This window comes from Eubalaena glacialis, chromosome 1 (genome assembly GCF_028564815.1).
Source record: "Eubalaena glacialis isolate mEubGla1 chromosome 1, mEubGla1.1.hap2.+ XY, whole genome shotgun sequence".
Taxonomy (NCBI): domain Eukaryota; kingdom Metazoa; phylum Chordata; class Mammalia; order Artiodactyla; family Balaenidae; genus Eubalaena; species Eubalaena glacialis.
Genome location: NC_083716.1, coordinates 207,619,389 through 207,641,986, shown reverse-complemented (window position 1 = coordinate 207,641,986; position 22,598 = coordinate 207,619,389). Strand labels below are relative to the sequence as shown.

General features: G+C 35.1%; 1 protein-coding gene across 1 annotated transcript in view; it reads right to left on the bottom strand.

Moving 5' to 3' along the window:
- The window catches only part of CARF (calcium responsive transcription factor), a 99,649-nt gene that overhangs the window by 76,732 nt on the left and 319 nt on the right, over nt 1-22,598 (bottom strand). The window contains exons 2-5 of the mRNA XM_061186592.1: nt 18,843-19,006; nt 6,660-6,771; nt 5,961-6,185; nt 504-624 (exon numbers count right to left, since the gene is read on the bottom strand). Of these exons, the coding sequence (XP_061042575.1) occupies nt 504-624; nt 5,961-6,185; nt 6,660-6,728 (415 nt within the window). The 5' untranslated portion in view covers nt 6,729-6,771; nt 18,843-19,006. The remainder of the gene's footprint in view (nt 1-503; nt 625-5,960; nt 6,186-6,659; nt 6,772-18,842; nt 19,007-22,598) is intronic.

Here is a 22,598-nt window from a genome sequence, read left to right as displayed (position 1 = left end):
TAAATTAAAATAAATAAATAAATTTATAAAAAAAAATAGGGAGCATGATTCTTTCTGAATCTGAAGGAACAAAGAGGAAAAGAGCAAAGAGGATGAGAATAGTTAAAAAAAAAAAAAGTGTCACATGTCTAACAACAACATTGATAAAAACATAAAATAAAAATTTCTCCAGTAGCTATTAGCACTATATTCTTGTTATTGTTGCTGTCATTATTACTGTTATTAAAATTAAGAAGAATTTATTTTATGCTCACTGGTCATTTGAGAGGAAGCAAGAGTCAACCAGCTTCACAGAATTCCAAAATGAAATAGACAGCTAACCTAGACAGGAGTTGAAAAATGAACTTGAAATTTATTTGGGCTAAGAAACTTTTTCTAATCATTCAGTTCACAATCTTACCCAAAGAGATCAATTTTAGCACTGACTTTCATGAGGTGATTTTCTGAATATATGTTTGTTCTTTAAAACGTTCTTAAATCCCCTATATCCCATGATTACTCACCCTGAGGACTATTCACATCCACAAGCTGCCCCTGAGGTACAATCACTTGTGTCGTTCCTGTCTGGGTAGATGGAATTACTCGCAGCACCTGTCCATTTTCTGATGGGCTGGCAACAATCATCTTGGAAGCATTTAAAAAAAATCAAATGCATAAGTCTACAATGATTCAAAAGAATCATTACTTAAAAAATTATTAGACATGCCTACCTCTACAGCAGATACTATCATTTTCTTCGCTTTATAGATGAAAACACTGAGGTACCTAAAAATTTTTTCCCAAAGTCTCACAATTGATAAGTGGTAAAGCTAGGATTCAAAACAGGCAGTTTGATCCTATGTCCTATGATCTTAACCACCTATGGTCTTAATCATTACATGGACGTGAGGTCTCATTACTTAGTAACCTGAACAAGTAAGTCTCTGACTAGACTAAACATATTTACTTTTTTCTACTTACTGTATTATCCACACATTTGACCTATTTGTGTGATAATCACTGGTCTCATATATTAAGTCATTTTCATTTAAAAACAGTAACTTGTTAGATGTCTAATTAAACAGGATTTATTTTTATATCTCTGCATTTTTATATATCCTGTCTTGGTCTATAAGAAATACTACAGAGTGACCCAAAAGTCTGAAAACATAGGGAAATTGTATATTTATTATTTCCTTTGGGGTTTTTGTTGTTTTTTTCAGTTTAACAAATGAACTCTGTGCCTCAAATTTAAAGGAATGTCAACTAAGAAAGCGTCTAAAGTTGAAGAAAAACATTTTGAGCCTATCATTTAAAAATATAACTAATATATTATTTAAAATTAAGTTTATCCTATATTTCCAGACTTTCTGGATACCTTATAAATTTTATTACCTAAAAACTACTCTTCTACTAACAGTTTTACTGTTTTCCCTGAAATCCCCTGTCCTCAGTTTTCCCTAAGGCAAGTAACTCTCCTTAATCATTCCAACCCACTTTCTCAAACTTCCCTTTTGCTATGTAAAACATGAAAACTTTGCTGATGGCCTGATAGAGACGCATCACTTTTAGAGAGGGCCATTTGAAAAACTTTAAATTTGGAAAAAAAAAAAAAACCCTTAAACCTCAACAAAACAGAAAGCTTTAAATATAATCATAAACATTTCCCAGAAATTAAGAGTAGAAATTTTTTCCTTCCCCGAGTATTTGTCAAGTTTCTTGAGATAAAAATATCTTGCCATATCTCTTATACCTCTTATTACTTCAGCATGAAAGTCAACTGTAAACTCTGAAGATGATAATTCCTTTTCATTTGTGGAGTTCATACTAAGCGGCAGGACTTTACATGCATTGGGTTGGCCAAAAGGTTCGTTCGGTTTTTTCCGTAAGATGGCTCTAGTAGCACTTAGTTGACTTTAACTTCATTCAAAACAATTTTGTTAGATTTTATGTGCAGCTGTCATATCAGTGTGCATTTAAAAAAAAACTGATCAAAATTGGTGAATTTTTTTATAGATGTTTATTAGCATCATACTTTTTTTTTTTGGTTGCGCAGGGTTCTAGTTGCTGCAGGTGGGCTCCTTAGTTGCAGTACGTGGGCTCCTCAGTTGCGGCCAGTGGGCTCCTTAGTTGCAGAATGTGAACTCTTAGTTGCTTCATGCATGTAGGATCTAGTTCCCTGACCAGGGATGGAACCCGGGCCCCCTGCAATGGGATCTCGGAGTCTTAACTGCTGCGCCACCAGGGAAGTCCCAAAATTGGTGAATTTTTGTGTAGCCATTTTAACACTGAAGATGGAAGAAAAAAAACAACATTTTCGTCATATTATGCGCTTTATTATTTCAAGAAAGGTAAAAATGCAACTGAAACGCAAAAAAAGATTTGTGCAGTGGCATGGAGAAGGCGCTGTGTCTGACTGAACGTGTCAAAAGTGGTTTGCGAAGTTTCGTGCTGGAGATTTCTCGCTGGATGATGCTCCACGGTCAGGTAGACCAGTTGAAGTTGATAGCGATCAAATCGAGACACTGAGAATAATCAACATCATACCATGCAGGAGATAGCCGACATACTCATAATACCCAAATCAAGCGCTGAAAATCATTTGCGCCAGCTTGGTTATGTGAATCGCTTTGATGTTTGGGTTCCACATAAGTTAAGCGAAAAAAACCTTCTTGACCGTATTCCCGCATGCGATTCTCTACTTAAACGTAATGAAAACGTTCCATTTTTAAAACAAATTGTGACGGGCGATGAAAAGTGGATACTGTACAATAATGTGGAACGGAAGAGATTGTGGGGCAAGCGAAATGAACCACCACCAACCACACCAAAGGCCGGTCTTCGTCCAAAGAAGGTGAGGTTGTGTATATGGTGGGATTGGAAGGGAGTTCTCTATTATGAGCTCCTTCTGGAAAACCAAACGATTAATTCCAACAAGTACTGCTCCCAGTTAGACCAACTGAAAGCAGCACCCAACGAAAAGCATCCAGAATTAGTCAACAGAAAATGCATAATCTTCCATCAGGATAACGCAAGGCCGCATGTTTCTTTGATGACCAGGCAAAAACTGTATATGTTACAGCTTGGCTGGGAAGTTCTGATTCATCCACCATATTCACCAGACATTGCACCTTCGGATTTCCATTTATTTAGATCTTTACAAAATTCTCTTAATGGAAAAAATTTCAATTCCCTGGAAGACTGTAAAAGGCACCTGCAAGAGTTCTTTGCTCAAAAAGATAAAAAGTTTTGGGAAGATGGAATTATGAAGTTGCCTGAAAAATGGCAGAAGGTAGTGGAACAAAAGGGTGAATACATTGTTCAATAAAGTTCTTGGTGAAAATGAAAAATGTGTCTTTTATTTTTACTTAAAAACCAAAGGCACTTTTTGGCCAACCCAATATTACGTTATTTAATCTTCATGACATGTATACGAACTATATACATTTTATACATGAGGAAATTGCAACACAGTGGTTACAAAACTCATGCAAGGTAAATCAGAGCTATGTAGTCCTGAGGTGAAATTCAAACCCAAGTAGTCTGACTCCTTTTAACAGTACTCTGTACTGTCTCCCAATATCTGACGATCTTACTTAACCTAAAAAAAGACAAAAATAAAACAATACGAAAACCCTACTGGACTTTAAAAGGCAATAGTAATAATACTGTTGTTAATTCTTTACTCCCTGTAAATGAGATTAAATATGTGTGAAAATTTTTCATTCATTCTTAGAAAATAAGAGTGCTGTGGCTATTTTTAAATCCAAATAAAACACATATAATAAAGTTATAATTTATTCAATCATATGAAAAGTTCATAATTAAGACTGATCTGTGGAATATCCCCTTAATTTTGAAACTGTTTCCCAAGCACAGTGGAAAAGAGTCTCCTCCATTTTCTGTTTCCTTAGCTTATTCCACCTGTTACCTAAAAAACTATTTTTAATTCATATAATTTGACAATGGTGATGATAATATTACTTTTTCTATTACCAAAAAAAGTAATTATCTTTAATCTTTGCTATGAAAATAAACATAGTTTTGAAGAGTCATCTGCTGCAATACATTTTCTTTGAGGCCGACCATGAAAATCATCAGAAAATCTTGGCTAATGAGTAGTTTTATATTTACTGGGCTCTTTGTGTACAATATTTCTAGTAAATGAAAAATATCATCCCTGCTTCACTCCAAAACCTCCTCTCATCCATTGCAGATTCACCCACTACAGAATCTTTACTAGTTCCGTGAAAGCTTCTATGTGAAAAAAATCATACTTAAAAAAAAAAAAAAAAAAGTTATTTTTTACAAAAAGCTCCACTTGGTGGAGACTTTGATAATGGGAAGACTACGCATATATGGAGGCTGGGGGTATATGGGAACTCTCTGTATTTTCTTCTCATTTTGCTGTGAACCTAAAACTGCTCTTAAAATTAAAGTCTATTAAAATAAACAATAAAAACAAAAAAGCTCCACTAAGTTTCCCAGAATATCACCACCTTCTGATCTTTGGTTCTTTGGAGAAGATAGCTTCTTACACTCCATGTTCCTTACATTTATTTTCATGCTCATGCCACAGGTTTCCTATTTCAAAACTTCAAGTAACCCTCTGTATCATCTCCTACCGCAAACAATGTAAAATCACCTTTATAATCACTTCAGATAGAACGTTTAATACAATTACAAAGAGAATGGGAACTCGAACTTTTTTCAGACACAGACAAATAAGCAACTTTAACATGCTTTTTAGGAAAGGTACCATGTGTAAAATGATAACCCTTCATATATTTAGACTCTTTTATCCTTCCATTAGAACACACAGACTTTCTAAATGTTCTGATAGAAACTAGAATAAATGTCAAATAAGAGGGGAAATTACAGAAGTATTTCATTTTGAACATGAAATATTAAAATGTATTGGTTCACATCTAGATTATTTGTTGCATATTAACCTCTGCTGGTGATGCAGTATGATTACAGAAGCTTACCCTAACTTTGCATTTTAGTCCTGAAGTAAGCCCAGAAATATGTTGAGCCTGAACATACACACAAAAAAGTTGTCTACAGTTAGCCACCTCTCAACCAATTACTCTCAATGACAAAATTTAGCTGGATTATAAGGGAGCAAAAGGACATAGATTAACTCTAGAATGCTCTAGGCTAGAAACAAAAACAAGAATTTTGGGTTAAATGGTTGCCTACTTAAGTATAATTTATAATTGAAGTTATGATTTTAAAAATAATTTTAATTACTGAATTAAAATTTGTCATAGAAAATTTGGAAAATACAGGCAAACAAAAGAAATACATTATTCTTCATATTATTACTGATATAAATATATTATTAGTCACAGAGCAATTTAGAACTTTTTCTCATTAATTTTATTTCAATCAAAACCATCTATCACCACATCTATTCAACTGTGAACTTGGTCATAAATATTTTTGGCTAACAGTTTAAAGCAGCACTGTCAACTTTATGCATTGTTATTCACATGACACCTACATATCTACTTACAAAGATCAGTAAGGGTATGTCTAAATTCCATTATTCCACTGGTACTTCCATTGTTTTCTTTTTCTTCAAGAAAGCATACCAGCATGTGGCACACAAATCAGTAACTGAGATGTTGATAGAGCAAACAACGTTGAGTTCAGTCAAATGTATATACAAAAAATAAATGTAAGTTATATGTAAGCTCTGGCACTTTAGCACTAGTGACAGATTATGTTACATTTCCAACTGATCTCAAAGCACCAGTTTGCCTAGACATAGTAGCTGGGACATACTGGTTTGAAGTACTCTTTGTAGTCCTGAAAGGAAATCTTTTAAAATCCTTATATAACTTAAAAATGAATGTCATGGAAACAGTATTTTCAAAGCAATGTAAAGCAATAGTGTCAAGAAATAAAGGTCATCTAGTAAGACTAATACATTTTGCTAAATAGCAGAAAACTGGTTATTTTAAAAACGTACTCACCATTTGCGCGTTAGAATCCCCCAATGACTGAAGCTCATATTGAATAGGTTGCCCATTTTGGTCCACTAGGTGGAATTGCTCTGCAGAAAGAGTCTGTGTCTGAGTCAGGGGCCCTGGTATATTCTGTGATGTGAGTGAATTATCCACTGCAGTATTAATGGGTAAAACTCTAGGGGAACCATCTTGTCCAAAAGAAGGCTCACTGGAGTCCATACAGCTTAGATGCTTTTGCAAAGAAAAAAAAAATCACTTGAGTGCTTGTAAAATAAGTTACAATTTTTAAAAAATAGAATGTTTTTAATAAAAGATGGAGACATATTCATTTTTCAGTTAATTATTCACTTAACTTTTTGCAAGGGTTATCAATTCACAGACTGATATAGACAGAAGTTCTTAAGTGAAACTGTTGATTTTTATTATATTTTATTTCAAATTGTCCACAGGAATACAATGTGAAATGATGAAATATTTATAATTCAATATGCAGATTTTTCTTTATATATAAACTTTCATGAATACATTAAGTAAAGCTCTATATCATAAAATTAAATATATGATAGAATTATTAAAAATTAAATGTTAAAATTCTTGAATACATTAAATATAACACTATTCCTTAAACATAAAAAATTGTCCAATTGCATGCCGCTTTCCCTTTAAATGGAAAAAAGTTCCTAGTTGAATCCCTACTTCAAATACCTGAGAATCGGTTTTTGACTCTTCAGAATCATTATGGTTGACTCTTAATGAATCAACAGACTGTTCCATGCTGGTATCATATTCAATTCCATTTTCTTCTATTATTTAATACCTGAAAGAATTTAAATATCTGATCAACTAAAGCACTTAACATTTTAATAGAATGTTTGTCTTAAATAAATTTTTCATCTCCCCTACTGTGTTACCCTATACAATTTAGGTTAAATCATTTACACCCTATAAGATCAATAAAATAAACATTCTTGTTAAATAATTTGCAAAGGCACCAGAATAAATTCAAGGCAGAGCAAAAATTAGTGTTATGTAGTTTCCTCACCCTATCCTTAACTGCACTCAGGTACTGGTTTATTAAGATTGCTGCTATGTGACAGGTGCTGTTGTTACACCCTTTCAAATTCTTCTAAAATTCTCATTTTACAAAGATGTAATCTAAATAAAAGCTTTTAATTTTATGAGGTGTGCCCTATCATAGCATTAGATAATTTTAAAAGAGATCTCTTGGTACAGGTGGAGATTATATACACACAACTCTTACCATAACATACAATTATACCACTTAATATTAGCATGACAAGCTTTGAAAATGAAGAAATATGTATTCTAAAAAGGTTGAGCCGGGCTTCCCTGGTGGCGCAGTGGTTGAGAGTCTGCCTGCCAATGCAGGGGACACGGGTTCGAGCCCTGGTCTGGGAAGATCCCTCATGCCGCGGAGCAACTAGGCCTGTGAGCCACAACTGCTGAGCCTGCGCGTCTGGAGCTTGTGCTCCGCAACAAGAGAGGCCGCGACAGTGAGAGGCCCGCGCACCGCGATGAAGAGTGGCCCCCGCTCACAGCAACTAGAGAAAGCCCTCGCACAGAAACGAAGACCCAACACAGCCAAAAATAAATAAATAAATTAATTTATTTAAAAAAAAAAAAAAAAAAGGTTGAGCCACTTAGGCCTAGTACAGTGGTTTTCCACTGGTGGTGATTTTGCCCCCATACATACCCCCAACACCCCCTAATCGCCTGGGGATACTGGGCAATGTCTAGAAACTTTTTTGGTTGTCACAACAGGAGGGGGTGCTACTGGTATCTAATGAGCAGAAGTTAGGGGAACTGCTAAACACCTTGCAACGCACAGGACAGCCCCCACATAAAGATGTCAATGGTGCTGAGGTTCAGAAACCCTGGCCTAGTATAGTATAGTGACTAATGAATTCTGTATGATCTAAAAAGAATGATGTTTTATGACTCAAAATTGGAGTAAAGTCAAAATGAAACTGCTGAAGAACACCACTGAAAAATTTATAATATAAAATAAACTTCAGAGAACCTTTTTTAAGAACCCAACCCTATAATTTTATTTTTCAAAAGACAGCATAAATTCCTTTTAAAAAATCTTTAAAATTTTATTTTTAAATTAACATGCATTAATTGAACTCTTTTTTTGATGTATAGCTCTATGAATTTTAACACAGATAACCGTCATCACAATCGGGATACACGACAATTCCATCACTCTAAACCCTAATTTACATTTATACCTGTATTTAAGACTTATTTAGTATATGTATTTGGATACACTGAAAACTTATTTTTCTGTGATAGCATCCAAACATATATTTGTAAAATTAACCACTTCAGAAAATCTGCAAGTTTGCTATTTCATATTTTTAAGATATTATAAATAATTCTACTCAAATATAAATTGTAAAATGCTATAAAATCAGTCTTATTTTTAATATATAACTATAAAATATCTTAAAATTGCTTCTCCTTAAAGATTTTAAATTATCACTTGTATTCTAATTTAATGTATTACAAAAATTCCAAAAACCTGTAGTTAGCTCTAGGGCTATAAAAGTAAAAGCAATTTTATTTTATAACTTTCTGTTCTGTTTTGAATTTTTTATACTATACATATATTACTTAATATTAATATTGCATAGAAGGGGTTTAAAAAATAGAAACAAAGTTTCACTAATGGCAATACAGCAGATTAGACACTGTAGAAGGCTCTCTTGCTAGAAAACAAAAAATAGAAAGTTGATCTAAAACAAAATATTTCGTGGCTGGGAGCTACTATAGGAAGTAACAAAAATCAGAGGCCACTCCCTGCCCTCTCCCACTCCACCCACCCCCCACTCCCCAAAATAAAAGCAAAAGCTGTGATCTAAAACCTAAGTGATGAGCACAAGCAAAGAGGAAAATTTCAAGGGCAGTGCTGCTAATAAACACTGTGTCTGGGAAATGGGCTTGGACAAACAGCTGGTAGGGGAGGAGAACTTAAAACTCCCAAGGTAAGACTAGGAACGTGAAAGATCCTGGTAAGCCAATAATGTATCCTGGCTTCTGGTGAGAACAAATGCAGTTATTATTTGGAGGAACACAAATACAGTTAAGACTTTCCTTTCCTTTCACATTAAGATCAATCAAATATAAGCTTACAATCAAAAAGTGTCAAAAACACAAAGAAATAAGCCACCATAAGAAGGAGTCAGCAGATTTAGACACCCCCTAAAGACTTCAAATATTGGAACCATGCAATACTGAATATAAAATAATTATTTAATATTCAAAGAAATAAAAGAATGAGTCACAGGAATAAGCAAGCAACAAGAGACTATCAAAAGTTTAATTTGAAAGAGAACCAAACAGAACTTTCAGCAATGAAAAATGTAATTGCTGAAATTAAAAAGTCAACGGATAAATTAAATAGAAAGTTAGATGCAGAAGAAAGAATTACTAAATTAGAAGACAGGCTTTAAAAATTACCCAGAATGCATCATAAGTAAAACAGAATATAAAAAAATACAAAGAACACACTTCAAACTAGGAAAATAGAATAAGAAAGTATAGCATACCTATAATTGGAGTCTCAGAAGAATAAAAAGAAAAAATGGACGAGAGACAATATGTGACGAGATAATGGCTGACCATTTTTCAAAACTGAAGACATGAATCTACAGATAAAGGAAGCACAAAATGTACCAAGATAAATCAAAAGAAATCCATACCAAATGTAGTCGAAGTACAAAATTCTAAAGAAAAACAGAAAAAATCTAAAATGCAGCCAGAGATACGATCACCTACAAAGTATTAACATTAGATATACATCAGACTATTCAATAGCAACAATGGCAGTAGAAGTCACAAGAATAATAAAAAAGTAACTTTCAGTATACAATTGTATATGCTCAAAGCTACTTTTTCACAAAAGAGGGTGAGAGAAAGACATTTTTAAGATTAAAAAACTGAGAGTTTATAATGAACAGATCTTACACAAAAGCAATTCCTAAAGAATTAGAAAATAAAAATGATACCAGAAGGAAGTCCTGAGATGCTAGAAAAATGGTAAGCAAATAAATTAATAACTCTATGAAAAACCTAAATAAACACTGTCTGTATAAATAATAATAACATTATTACAATTTTATGTATCTGTGTTTTAATGATAGAAATAAAATACTGGAGAACTACATAAAATAATTAACTCAAGGGGGTGATGACAGATAAACACAATATATCAAAACTTATAGGATGCAGGGAAAGCAGCTAGTTCTTCCCAGTTTCAAAAATCACTACAGGGCTTCCCTGGTGGCGCAGTGGTTGAGAGTCTGCCTGCTAGTGCAGGGGACGCGGGTTCGAGCCCTGGCCTGGGAGCATCCCACATGCCGCGGAGCAACTAGGCCCGTGAGCCACAACTACTGAGCCTGCGCGTCTGGAGCCTGTGCTCCGCAACAAGAGAGGCCGCGATAGTGAGAGGCCCGCGCACCGCGATGAAGAGTGGCCCCCGCTTGCCACAACTAGAGGAAGCCCTCGCACAGAAACGAAGACCCAACACAGCCAAAAAAATAAATAAATAAATAAATAATAATTAAAGGTGCTAATAATTAAAAAAAAAAACTCCTTTAAAAAAAAAAAATCACTACAAAGCTAAGGTATACAAAAGAATGTGGTACTGACATAAGGATAGACATGTAGATCAACAGAATAGAATTGAGCGTCCAGAAATAAACTCATACATCTCTGACCAAATAATTTTCAACAAGGGTGTCAAAAGCATTCAATGGGGAATGAATAGTCTCTTCAACAAATGGAGCAGGGACAACTGAATAGCCACATACAAGACAATTAAAATGCACCCCTACCTCATAATATACGGTTGACCCTTGAACAGCACAGGAGTTAATGGCACCAACTCTCTGCACAGTGGAAAATTCACGTACAACTTTACAGTTGGCCCTCCATATCTGTAGTTCTGCATCTGTGAATTTAACCAACTGTGGATTGTACAGTACTATACTATGTATTTACTGAAAAAAGTCCAAGTATAAACGGACCCACACAGCTCAAACCCATGTTGTTTAAGGGTCAATTGCATACCAAAAATGAACAAAAAGGTTATCAGAGACCTAATAAGAGCTAAAACCATACAATTTTTAGAGGAAAACATAAGAGTAAATCTTCATGACCTTGGATTTAGATATGACACCAGAAGGATAAATGTCAAAAAAAAAAAAATAGATAAATTGGACATTAGCAAGATAAAAGCTTTTTGCACAAAGGATACCATGACATGAGTGAAAAGACAAGCCACAGATGGGAGAAAATATTTGCAAATCAAATATCTGATAAGGGTCTAGAATATACAAACATCTCTTACAACCCAACAGAAAAAAGACAACCCCAGGGACTTCCCTGGTGGCACAGTGGTTAAGAATCCGCCTGCCAACACAGGGGACAGGGGTTTGATCCCTGGTCCGGGAAGATCCCACATGCCACAGAGCAACTAAGCCCGTGCACCACAACTACTGAGCCTGCGCTCTAGAGCCTGCAAGCCATAACTACTGAGCCCACATGGCACAACTACTGAAGCCCACACGCCTAGAGCCTATGTTCCGCAAGAAGAGGCCACCACAATGAGAAGACCATACACGCTGCAAGTAGAGAAAGCCTGTGCGCAGCAATGAAGACCCAATGCAGCCAAAAAATAAATTAATTAATTTAATTAAATTAAAGAAAAGATAACCCAAACACACCTACTAAAAAATGGGCAAAGGGGTTGAATAGACATTTCTCCAAAGAAAACACACAAATGGTCAACAATCATATTAAAGATGCTCAAGTTCATTAGTCATTAGGAAAATGCAAATTAAACCAACAATGAGATACTAGTTCATATCCACTGTAAAGGCTATACTTTACAAAATAAAAAGAAAATAAAGGTTGGTGAGAATGTGGGGAAACTGGAATCCTTGTGCATTGCTGATGGGTAAGTAAAATGGTGCAGGTGCTGTGAAAAACAATTTGGCAGTACCTTAAGAATTTAAACATAGAATTACCAAATGAAAACAATTTCCACTGTAGGTATATACTCAGAAGAATTGAGATGTAGAGAACAAATGTATGGATACCAAGGGGGAAGGGGTGGTGGTGGAAGGAACTGGAAGATTGAGATTGACACATATACACTATCGATACTATGTATAAAATAGATAACTAATGAGAACATCCTGTATAGCACAGGGAACTCTACTTAATGCACTGTGGTGACCTGAGTGGGAAGGAAGTCCAAAAGGGAGGGGATATACATATATGTATGGCTGATTCATTTTGTTGTACAGTAGAAACTAACACAACATTGTAAAGCAACTATACTCCAATAAAAATTAATTTACAAAAATAAAGTTTAAAGAAACAGATAAAAAGAATTAAAAACAGGTGTTCAAACATAAACTTGTATACAAATGTTCATAGAAACACTACTCATAATAGCCAAAACTGGAACAACCATAATGTTCATCATGTTCATCAGCTGATGAATAGATAAATAAAATGTGGTATATCCATATAATGGAATAGTATTTAGCCATAAAAAGGATTGAAGTACTGATATATACCTCAAAAAAGTTATGCTAAGTGACAGAAGCTGGACACAAATGGTCACATATTGTATGGTTCCATTTCTAAAACATATCCAAAATGGGTAAAATACAGACAGAAAGTAGACTGGTGGATGCCAAGGCTTGGGGGAGGGGAGAACAGGGAGTTACTGCCAATTGGGTACAGGGTTTTATTTTGGGGTGATAAACGTTTTTTGGAACTTGATAGGGGAATTAAGATTTTGCAAGCCACGTGGCACAGCCAAAAAAAAAAGGAAAGAAAGATATACAGCTAGCAAATAAGCAATGAAAATATGCTAAACAGCATTAGTCATTAGGGAAATGAAAATTAAAACCACAATTATATACATCTATATACCTATTAGAATATTTACAATTTAGAAGATTGATTATATCAAATGTTTATGAAGATATGGAGCAACTGGAACTCTCATGTATTACTGGTGGTAATGTAAACAGTATATTCTCTTTTGAGAATCACTTTGGCAGTTTTCTAAAAAGTTAAACGTGAACCTAATTATGATCCAGCCATTCCTATTTATGTATTTACACAAGAGAAATTAAAGCATATGTGCCGGACTTCCCTGGTGGCACAGTGGTTAAGAATCCGCCTGCCAATGCAGGGGACACGGGTTCGAGCCCTGGTCCAGGAAGATTCCACATGCTGCAGAGCAACTAAGTCCGTGCGCCACAACTACTGAGCTTGCGCTCTAGAGCCTGCAAGCCACAACTACCAAGCCCGCGTGCCACAACTACCGAAGCCCGCACACCTAGAGCCTGTGCTCCACAGCAAGAGAAGTCACCGCAAGGAGAATCCTGCACACCTCAATGAAGAGGAGCCCCCACTCGACGCAACTAGAGAAAAGCCCACATGCAGCAACGAAGACCCAATGCAGCCAAAAATAAATAAATATTTTTAAAATCCTATTTAAAAATAAATAAATAAAGCATATGTGCCCATATATCCCATAGAGGATAGTCTTTTTTTTTTTTATAACATCTTTATTGGAGTATAATTGCTTTACATTGTTGTGTTAGTTGCTGCTGTATAACAAAGTGAATCAGCTATACATATACATATATCCCCATATCCCTTCCCTCTTGCATCTCCCTCCCACCCTCCTTATCTCACCCCTCTAGGTGGTCACAAAGCATGAGCTGATCTCCCTGTGCTACGCGGCTGCTTCCCACTAGCCATCTATTTTACATTTGGTAGTGTATATATGTCAATGCCACTCTCTCACTTCGTGTCAGTTTACCCTTCCCCCTCCCCGTGTCCTCAAGTCCATTCTCTACGTCTGCGTCTTTATTCCTGTCTTGCCCCTACGTTCTTCAGAACCTTTTTATTATTTTTTTTAGATTCCATATATATGTGTTAGCATATGGTATTTGTTTTTCTCTTTCTGACTTACTTCACTCTGTATGACAGACTCTAGGTCCATCCACCTCACCACAGAGGATAGTCTTTTTAACAAATGGTGCTGAATAAAGGGACAGCCACATGCCCACCCAAAAAAAAAAAAAAAAAAAAAAAAAAAACAGTGAACCTAGATACAGACCTTACGTTCTTCAAAAAAATTAACTCGGGCTTCCCTGGTGGCGCAGTGGTTGAGGGTCTGCCTGCCAGTGCAGGGGACGCGGGTTCGGGCCCTGGTCTGGGAGGATCCCACATGCCGCGGAGCGACTGGGCCCGTGAGCCACAACTACTGAGCCTGCGCGTCTGGAGCCTGTGCTCCGCAACAAGAGAGGCCGCGATAGTGAGAGGCCCGCGCACTGTGATGAGGAGTGGCCCCCACTTGCCACAACTAGAGAAAGCCCTTGCAAAAAAAAAAAAAAAAAAAAAAAAAAAAAATTAACTCAAAATGGATCACAGACATAAACGTAAGATGCAAAACTATAAAACTCCTAGAAGACAACATAGGAGAAAACCTAGATGACCATGAGTATAGTAATGATGTTTTAAGTATAATATACCAAAGGCATGATCCATGAAAGAGATTATTGACAAGCAAGACTTCATTAAAATTAAAAAACTTCTGCTCTGCAAAAGACAGTATCAAAAGAATGGGAAGAAAAGCCACAAACTCGGAGAAAATATTTGCAAAACATGTATCTGATGAAGGATTTGTATCCAAAATATGCAAAGAACTCTTAAAACTCAACAATAAGAAAAAAACCTAATTTAAAAAGTGGTCAAAAGACCTGAAGATACACTGCAGCAAAGAAGATATACAGATGGCAATTACACATATGAAAAGATGCTCAACATTATATGTCATAAGGGAACTGCAAATTAAATCATCACTGAGATATCATAACACACCTATTAGAATGGATAATATAAAAAAAAACCCTCTGTTAGATGTTGCTAAATATGTGGAACAACAGGAACTCTCATTGATTAATGCTTGGGATACAAAACCGTACATACAGCCACTCTGGAAGACAGTTTGACAGTCTCTTACAAAGTTAACCATAGGCATACCATACAATCCAGCAATTGTACTACTATGTACTTACCTAAATGAGTTGCAAATTTATGTTCCACAAAAACCTGCATGGATAGTTATAGCAGCTTTATTCATGATTGCCAAAACTTGAAAGCAACTAAGACGTCCTTCAATGCGTGAATGGGTAAAACAACTGTGGTATATCCATACAATGAATTATTATTCAGTGATTAAAAAGAAATAGGCTTGGGAATTCCCTGGCGGTCCAGTGGTTAGGACTCAGTGCTTTCTCTGCTGTGGGCCTGGGTTTGAACCCTGGTCAGGGAACTAAGATCCCACAAGCCGTGAGGGGCAGCCAAAAACAAAAAAAAAAGAAACAGGCTATGAAGGCACAAAAAGACAAGAAAAAACCTTAAATGCATACTGATAAGTAAAAGAAGCTACATACTATATGATTCCAAATATATGACATTCTTGAAAAGGCAAAACTATAGACACAATATCAAGATCAGTAGTTGCCAGAGGTTGGGGATGCGGTAATTCATATAGGTAAAGCACAAGAGATTTTTATGGTGATGAGATAATACTTTATACTGTTATGATGAATACATGACATTAATCCATAAACCTGTACAACACAAAGAGTGAACCTTAGTGTAAACTATGGACTTCTGTTCATAATAATGTATCAGTATTGGTTCATTAACTTTTAGAAAATGGACCACACTAATACAAAATGTTAATAGTAGAGAAAACTGCATTCTAGGATGGAGGGGAGAGAAGGTAGGGGAAGGAATATGGAAGAAAGGAAGGAAGAAATCTTTATATTACCTGCTTAATTTTTCTATAAATCTAAAACCTTCAGGAAAAAATAAAGTCTTTTAGTTAAAAAAAAAAAAGAGCAGAGTGTCTGTAAACTGAAGCCAATAACAAATCATAGTATATGAACTCCGAAATTATCTTGAAATTTTAGGTTAAGTGACCATACTCTGAACAATGTTGGAGTTAGGGTGGACAAGAAATATATTATTTTTTCATTAACTTTTAAAACAAAAACTGAGAGGGTTTTGTCAGTAAAAATGTATAAAATAGCTGAAGACAGTGTTCTGTAGTCATATGGTCTGGGTTTGAATTTCAGCTTCATACTTACTTGTCAAATTAGTTAACTACTCTGAGCTTTAGTTTTACTCATGTGCAAATTGGCAATTTTACTGCATCTCCCTCAGAGGGTCGTTATATTAAACAAAATAATGTGTGCAAAGAGCTTGGTGCAGTTCCTAGTACAGGGTCAATACTCAATAAATTATTTCTGCTACCTATAATTATGCAAACTAAGATAAAAAATTCACCTATCTATAAATAAATTACTTGGTTCCTAAGGACAAAAATCTGTTAAATATCAGTCATCTCATTGATGTAATAAAAACTTACCTGGGCTTAGTATAAAGCTTCTAAATACACTTTTCTATATTGTCTTTGAAAAATTGCAAAAAATTTTACTTTCGGATAACTAACAAGTTCTATTTCAACATTATTGTTTAAAAATTCACACATCTGATGAATGTAGTAGAAAAAGAACATAGGGTCAGTCTAGATTTGATGAAAAAAAACAATATGTTAACTTCCCTGAGCTTCAATTCCTAGTTTTTTAAAGATCCCATTCAGTTCTTAGATTTTATGTTTCTAATAGCTGATTATCTTGATGACTTTTAAAATTCATTTAACTATCGTTTATTGACTGACCTCTAACGTACACTGAGTATAAAAATAAAAGAACTCTATTCAAGGAGAAAACTTTTACAGAGTTAGATCCAATTGAAAATAAAGTCCTACTGAGGGACTTATTAAAACTGAAATAATTGCTGTCAAGAATGCAACTTAATTTTTTAAAGTGTATTAAATACACTGAAATATTCACTGTCTAAACATGATGACATTAAGATTAGAAATACTTTTGAGACTTTATTTTGATTTTTAAATATAAGCACTATTATGATAGAATACATGAAGATTATGAATTTAATTATCATAGCTACAAAATAATTTAATGTTTACTGAACACTTATTATACTTAATAATTATTAGCCAGAATTATTAACAATCACTCTGCTATTCTGTGATATAGGACCCATTAACAATATTTTACAGAAAAGGAAACTGAGGCTCACCGGTAAAGGTTATAAGGTTTTCATTTATTGAGCACTTACCATAGTAAAGCACTAGGCTCAGTGTTTTATACATGTCATTTTATTTAATCCTTTCAACAACCCTGTGATTCAGATACTTGCTCCAATTTACACATAAGGAAATAAGATTTAGGCAGTTAAGTAACGCCAAAGATTACAAATATACTAGGTGGCTGAGCAAGATCTCAAACCTACATGCATTGATCCCAAAGCCCATTCTTTATTATTACAATGGGAACTCTTTCAAGGTAACAGACAAACCTCCCTCCTTCATTAGTCATGGCTTTAATTTTTTTTTTTTTTTGGATAGGTTAACAAATTAAAGATGCTAAAAGAAATTCTTTGTTCATTTTTGTTCTCAACTTTTCCCGGTTGAAATTTAATTATAGGCAGTCCCTAACACACAAAGGCCTCCTGCAAGCAATCTAAAGATCTCTGACCCCACGAAAAAACTAGCATTCTAACTATGCAGGAATTACAGCCCCTGAGAAAATATTCTGTAAACAGATCCAAAAGTGGATCTCGGGACAGAGAGGTAAAAAGTGAAAATAGCTTAGGGGAAAAAAATTCTAAAAACTTACTCTCAGTTTCCTGGTAGGTGCCCTGATTCCATTACAAATTATCCCTACTGATCTAAATTTCTTTTCATTTAATTTACTTTCTCTTACCCTATCTGAAATTTCATCAGTGAAATTTTCATTGGAGTTAATAAGCATTTTTTCTTAAAGAGAAAAAACTCTGGAGAGATTATCAGTCATTATCAAATTTGTGTAAATTTATATAAATATAGCTTTCTTCCGTTAAGATGAGTTAAAAACAGCTAGCCCGAAAAGTTTAACTTAGAGGTTAGAACGCAAGTACATTTGAGGCTCAGAGCACCTAAAAGGGATTCTGCAGACCTGAGGTAGATGCTGCAGTGAATAGGGAAGGCAGGATGAATGCCCTGGGGAAGTTCACTAGTGAAGGGGTGGGATAACACAGGAAGCTTGCCAAATATAAACCACTTACTTCAGAACTTTGCCCAGACTGGGAATCTGCAAATGGAAGAAAGAGAACTTCTTTCCTACTATCTTCTGGAAATTCAAAACTCAAAATTTTCCTTTCAGTATGCAGTACCTCTATACTATGTGTTAAACAAGGTTTTTGTGTTTATTATATGGAAAAGTGGGTTTCAATATCTGTTGACCTAACTCATTGTTGAATTGGAGATTAAAAGTACATTTTTAAGTTACAGACATCCTTTTCAAAAAATAATTTGAATGAAGTGAAAAGTATTACTCCTTCCTCCCCTACGTCTTCCATCAATTTGCATTATACTCCTCAATCCTGACAACTGCAGAGTGACTTAAAATACCCAATTTTCCCACCTAACCTCAATGTCAACACATGCTATAAATTATTATCCCTAACTTTCAATTAACTATGTCAAAGTAAAGTTCCAAAGAATGTAGATATTAAGATAAAAAAAAAAAAAGATTAAGTAGCTAGGTATAAAATGTTCTTTTCCAACTGGTAATCATAAACGGAACAAAGTACCTATATACAAAGTGTAACTTGACTTTTTCATTAATATGTAATAGACAATAGTTAACTTTTATAGAGCTGTTACTTTCTATCAGTTAAAAATAAAATTATTACCTTCATGAAGGAGCTTGAGTTTAAATTCAGGTCTCAAGCATTCTACTATCCCCAGAAATGCCCTCTTTTCCACTGAAGTTCTTCCTTTGGGGGGCACTAAATCATGATGGTTGGGGTTTCAGTTATGTGAAAGCTATAATTATGTCTTCACAGCAGCATTTTTTCTGTAATGAGAAGATATTCAATGTATATTTATTTTCCTACACATAAAGCAAGCTACTAGATTTTGTTCTGCAGGTTTTACTATAAAATAGCCATTACCAGCCTGGTATAGCTTACCCAGCAATTGACTCGGTTAAAGTGAAGTAGAGACTAGGACTGTCTTTATGGAAGACTGCATGTGTCCAGGGGTAGGTGACTTAACCTGTGTTGGGGATTTGGACTAAGGCCTAGTTTCAACTCTCACATTCTGTAACTACTACAGAAACAAAAACATCCACAGTAAATTGCATTTTTCTCCACAATGAAAATATTTACTAATTGGACATATTTTGGAGCCATAGAAGCTTGAGAATAAGGGCTTCCCTCCTCATACCCCATTCCCTATAAAATCCTAGAATTAAATTGATAAGCTTATTTCTTAAGTAAGTAGTATTGGGATTGGATAAAGAGAACAGAAAGAAAAGAGAAAGTATTAAATATATAACCTAGAGGGTTAATAATAATTGGAGTTCAGAAAACACACTAAGGCCATTAAATTTTGCTGGCAAACTGCTTTCTAGAATGTTTCACATCACGTTTTAAAAAGTGGATTTTACCTTATACCAAAAGCAAAGATTAGGAAGAATTAGAAGTTCAATGTTTTAATTTATAGCAAAAAAGGGCTTTTATTGTTTACACATATTGAATACATGGCAGAGGGGAAGACACTAGTCAGGCTGTAGTTACTCAAATCTCTGTGGACCATGCTGGGGCTACTGCTGTTTTTTGATTTTGTTCAACAGCAAATCTATTTGTTCAAAACATTAAAGGTAATTCTCAGCCGTAATTTCTTAAAAATTGTCTTTATATTTGATTTTTTTTTTTTTTTTTAGTTTTCCCGATAGACTTTTGTGTGGTAAAATTTATCTGTTAAAACCAATAATCTAAGAGTAAATCCCCAAACAGGCTAACTGAAGGATGAAGCCACTTGAAGTTTAGAGTTTCTCTTAATTCTAGGTACTTTGGTTAATGTCTCAAGATTTAAAGGATATTGAAATCTTATATTTAAAATCAGTGTCTGACCTTATTAAATACATTAAAAAATACTGCTCAAAAGTACTTTAGAAAATAAAATTTCCCTCATCTTTTAGGGTAGGTAAACAACACAATGTTCCTTCTATGATGTATACAAAATTGCTATGAATCAGTGGTGTCAAAAATTAAATCAAGACTCCTAATTCACAAATATTTTATAGAGTAATTTATTTCTTAAAAGATGTGTTTTGCAAGTTGTATCGTGTTAGTTAAATCCACACCAAAATGTTAAATGTATGCAAATATATATAAACAATCTACTTCAACGTTTCATTTTTCAGTGAAAAAAATTTAAAGCTAGTGTTCACAATGTCTCTTTTCCTTTATCTAAGGTTTGCCCTCTCTATAAACTTCCCCGTAATCTTGGTTTCTACCCACTTCTTACCCTGTACATACATACCTCTTTTTACCTCTTTGCTCTTTGAGGGATTTACAAATTATTTCATTTAATCCTCACAATGACTTTAAGGTAGACCTTATTATCTATTTATAGATAAGAAAACCAAAGCTGTCAAGTAACTTGGTTAATATCACAGAACTTTAGCGCTCAGATTCAAAACTAAGTAGGAAAAAATCACCAAAACCAATTAGGACTCCAAAGCTCATGCACAGTCTTTATATCATACTACACCATGCCATTATATACAGAAAAGAAAAAACCTATAATAAAGAGAAACATTTTCCAAGCTGTAGTTCTCCAGATAACAATGTGTCTTCATAAGAAACCTAGTAAGTGAATCATGTAGGAAATCATTAGAACCAAAAGCTTGAGTTAATGTTCTAAGCAAAGTTAAGAAAAACACTCAGAGTAAAAATACTAACTACTCTAGGTATTACATAGAGGGAACACGAAATACAACACATAAGCCACAGTTGAAAAAACACCAAAGCCATCACACTAGGTGTTCAGGTATCTTGGAATGCTTGTTAACTAACTTTCCCTTAACTAAAGGTCTCAGTCAAATGAAAAGAGTATTTTAGTGAATTCAACATTTCTGCTTTGTAAATTGAAGTTTTATCTTATTAAGCACATATTTAAGTTCTGTATCTTACTGATCATAGAAAATTTTTCCATTCGAATTAGGATCAACCTGTATTGAATATCAGGTACAGTATTTTCTTATTTTGATAAATTTCAAATTAATGATAGTTAAAAATGAATTAATCTACTGATTACACATTTAAAAACATATTTTAACCAATGATATGTTAACAATTAAAAATTACCTGAAGAACCTATTAGAAGTTTTATTTCAGGTTCTAGGAATTTTAATTCAGACAATTTTACTGCTGTAACTCAAAAATTACTTATGATTAAAAGCAAATGATGTTTGAAACTGTCAAATTTCTTTTTACTTCTACCAAATTCAAAAAATATGGATTAAATAACAAGACTTCAATTAAGAAAGAGAAAAAAAAAAGTGTTTCAAACTTCAGGTGGTCTAACCTATGCATACAATTCTCACAATTACAATGAATCACATGGTTAAATGACCATAGCTTCTATTTGCAAGCCCAATCCCTTCCTAGGCCCTCAGCACAGAGGTTTCCTCTTTTTACTCCTCTAACCATTAGGCTAGTCTTTCTTACTTGTTCATGTTGCCATAGCTCCCAGTTAAACTGACATCTAAAGGATAACGATGGTAAAAACAGCTGACATCTACTATGTGGCACTTAATCTCACAGTTGACCAAGGTGTGGCACAGAGAGGCTAATAAATAAGCAACTGAGGCAGGATTCAAACCCAGGCATTCGGGTTCCACGACCTGCATTCTAAGAAGGTGAATAAATTGAAAATAGTCTTAGTTTCATTGTCACTGCGCACTATTAACAGATTATTTTTCGCTTACAACTGTTTAAATCTCTTCTCAGTCTATGGTTGACTTAAATATCATATGTCTACTTAATTGTGGTACATCTTGAAGCAACGTAACAAAGGAAAGCTTTAGCTGTCTTCACCTGCACACATACCGCTTTGCCCCAAATTCTGCAATCCAGTTCTGCCTTACTCTAAACTGCCGTCTCTTTAAGAAGTCCCCCTCTTGAAGGATTTCTGGCGAACGCCTTAAAAAGCGACTAGGAGAGCTGAGTAGTATCTCTCCACCCATCCTCCCTCAGAAAAACAACTAAATTCCATTAGAATTATTCTCGGGACCGTTTGAGAATAAGACATAGGCCTTTGGGTAACTTCAAGACGAAAAAAAAGTCAAAAAGCGTTGGGAGAAGGTGTGGGAGAACGCCTTTCCCCTTCTAAAAGGAAGGTATAAAGGGGCTCATAAAGAGAAAAAAGGAACCCTAAAATGCGGGGCGGCGCACAGGATCACACAGCGGGCGCTCCCGCCCAGGGGGGTCCTCCTCCTCCTCCGTGGTGGTGCGCCCTTGGGCTCAGCAGCCCTCCGTAAGACACCTAACCTCCACCTTCTCCAGCCTGCCGGCTCGGGGCCCGCGGACCCCGTCCGGGCGGGGGACGGTAGGCCTCGTCAGGAGGGTCCCCGAATACGGCCCGAGGCGGGGCGCGGA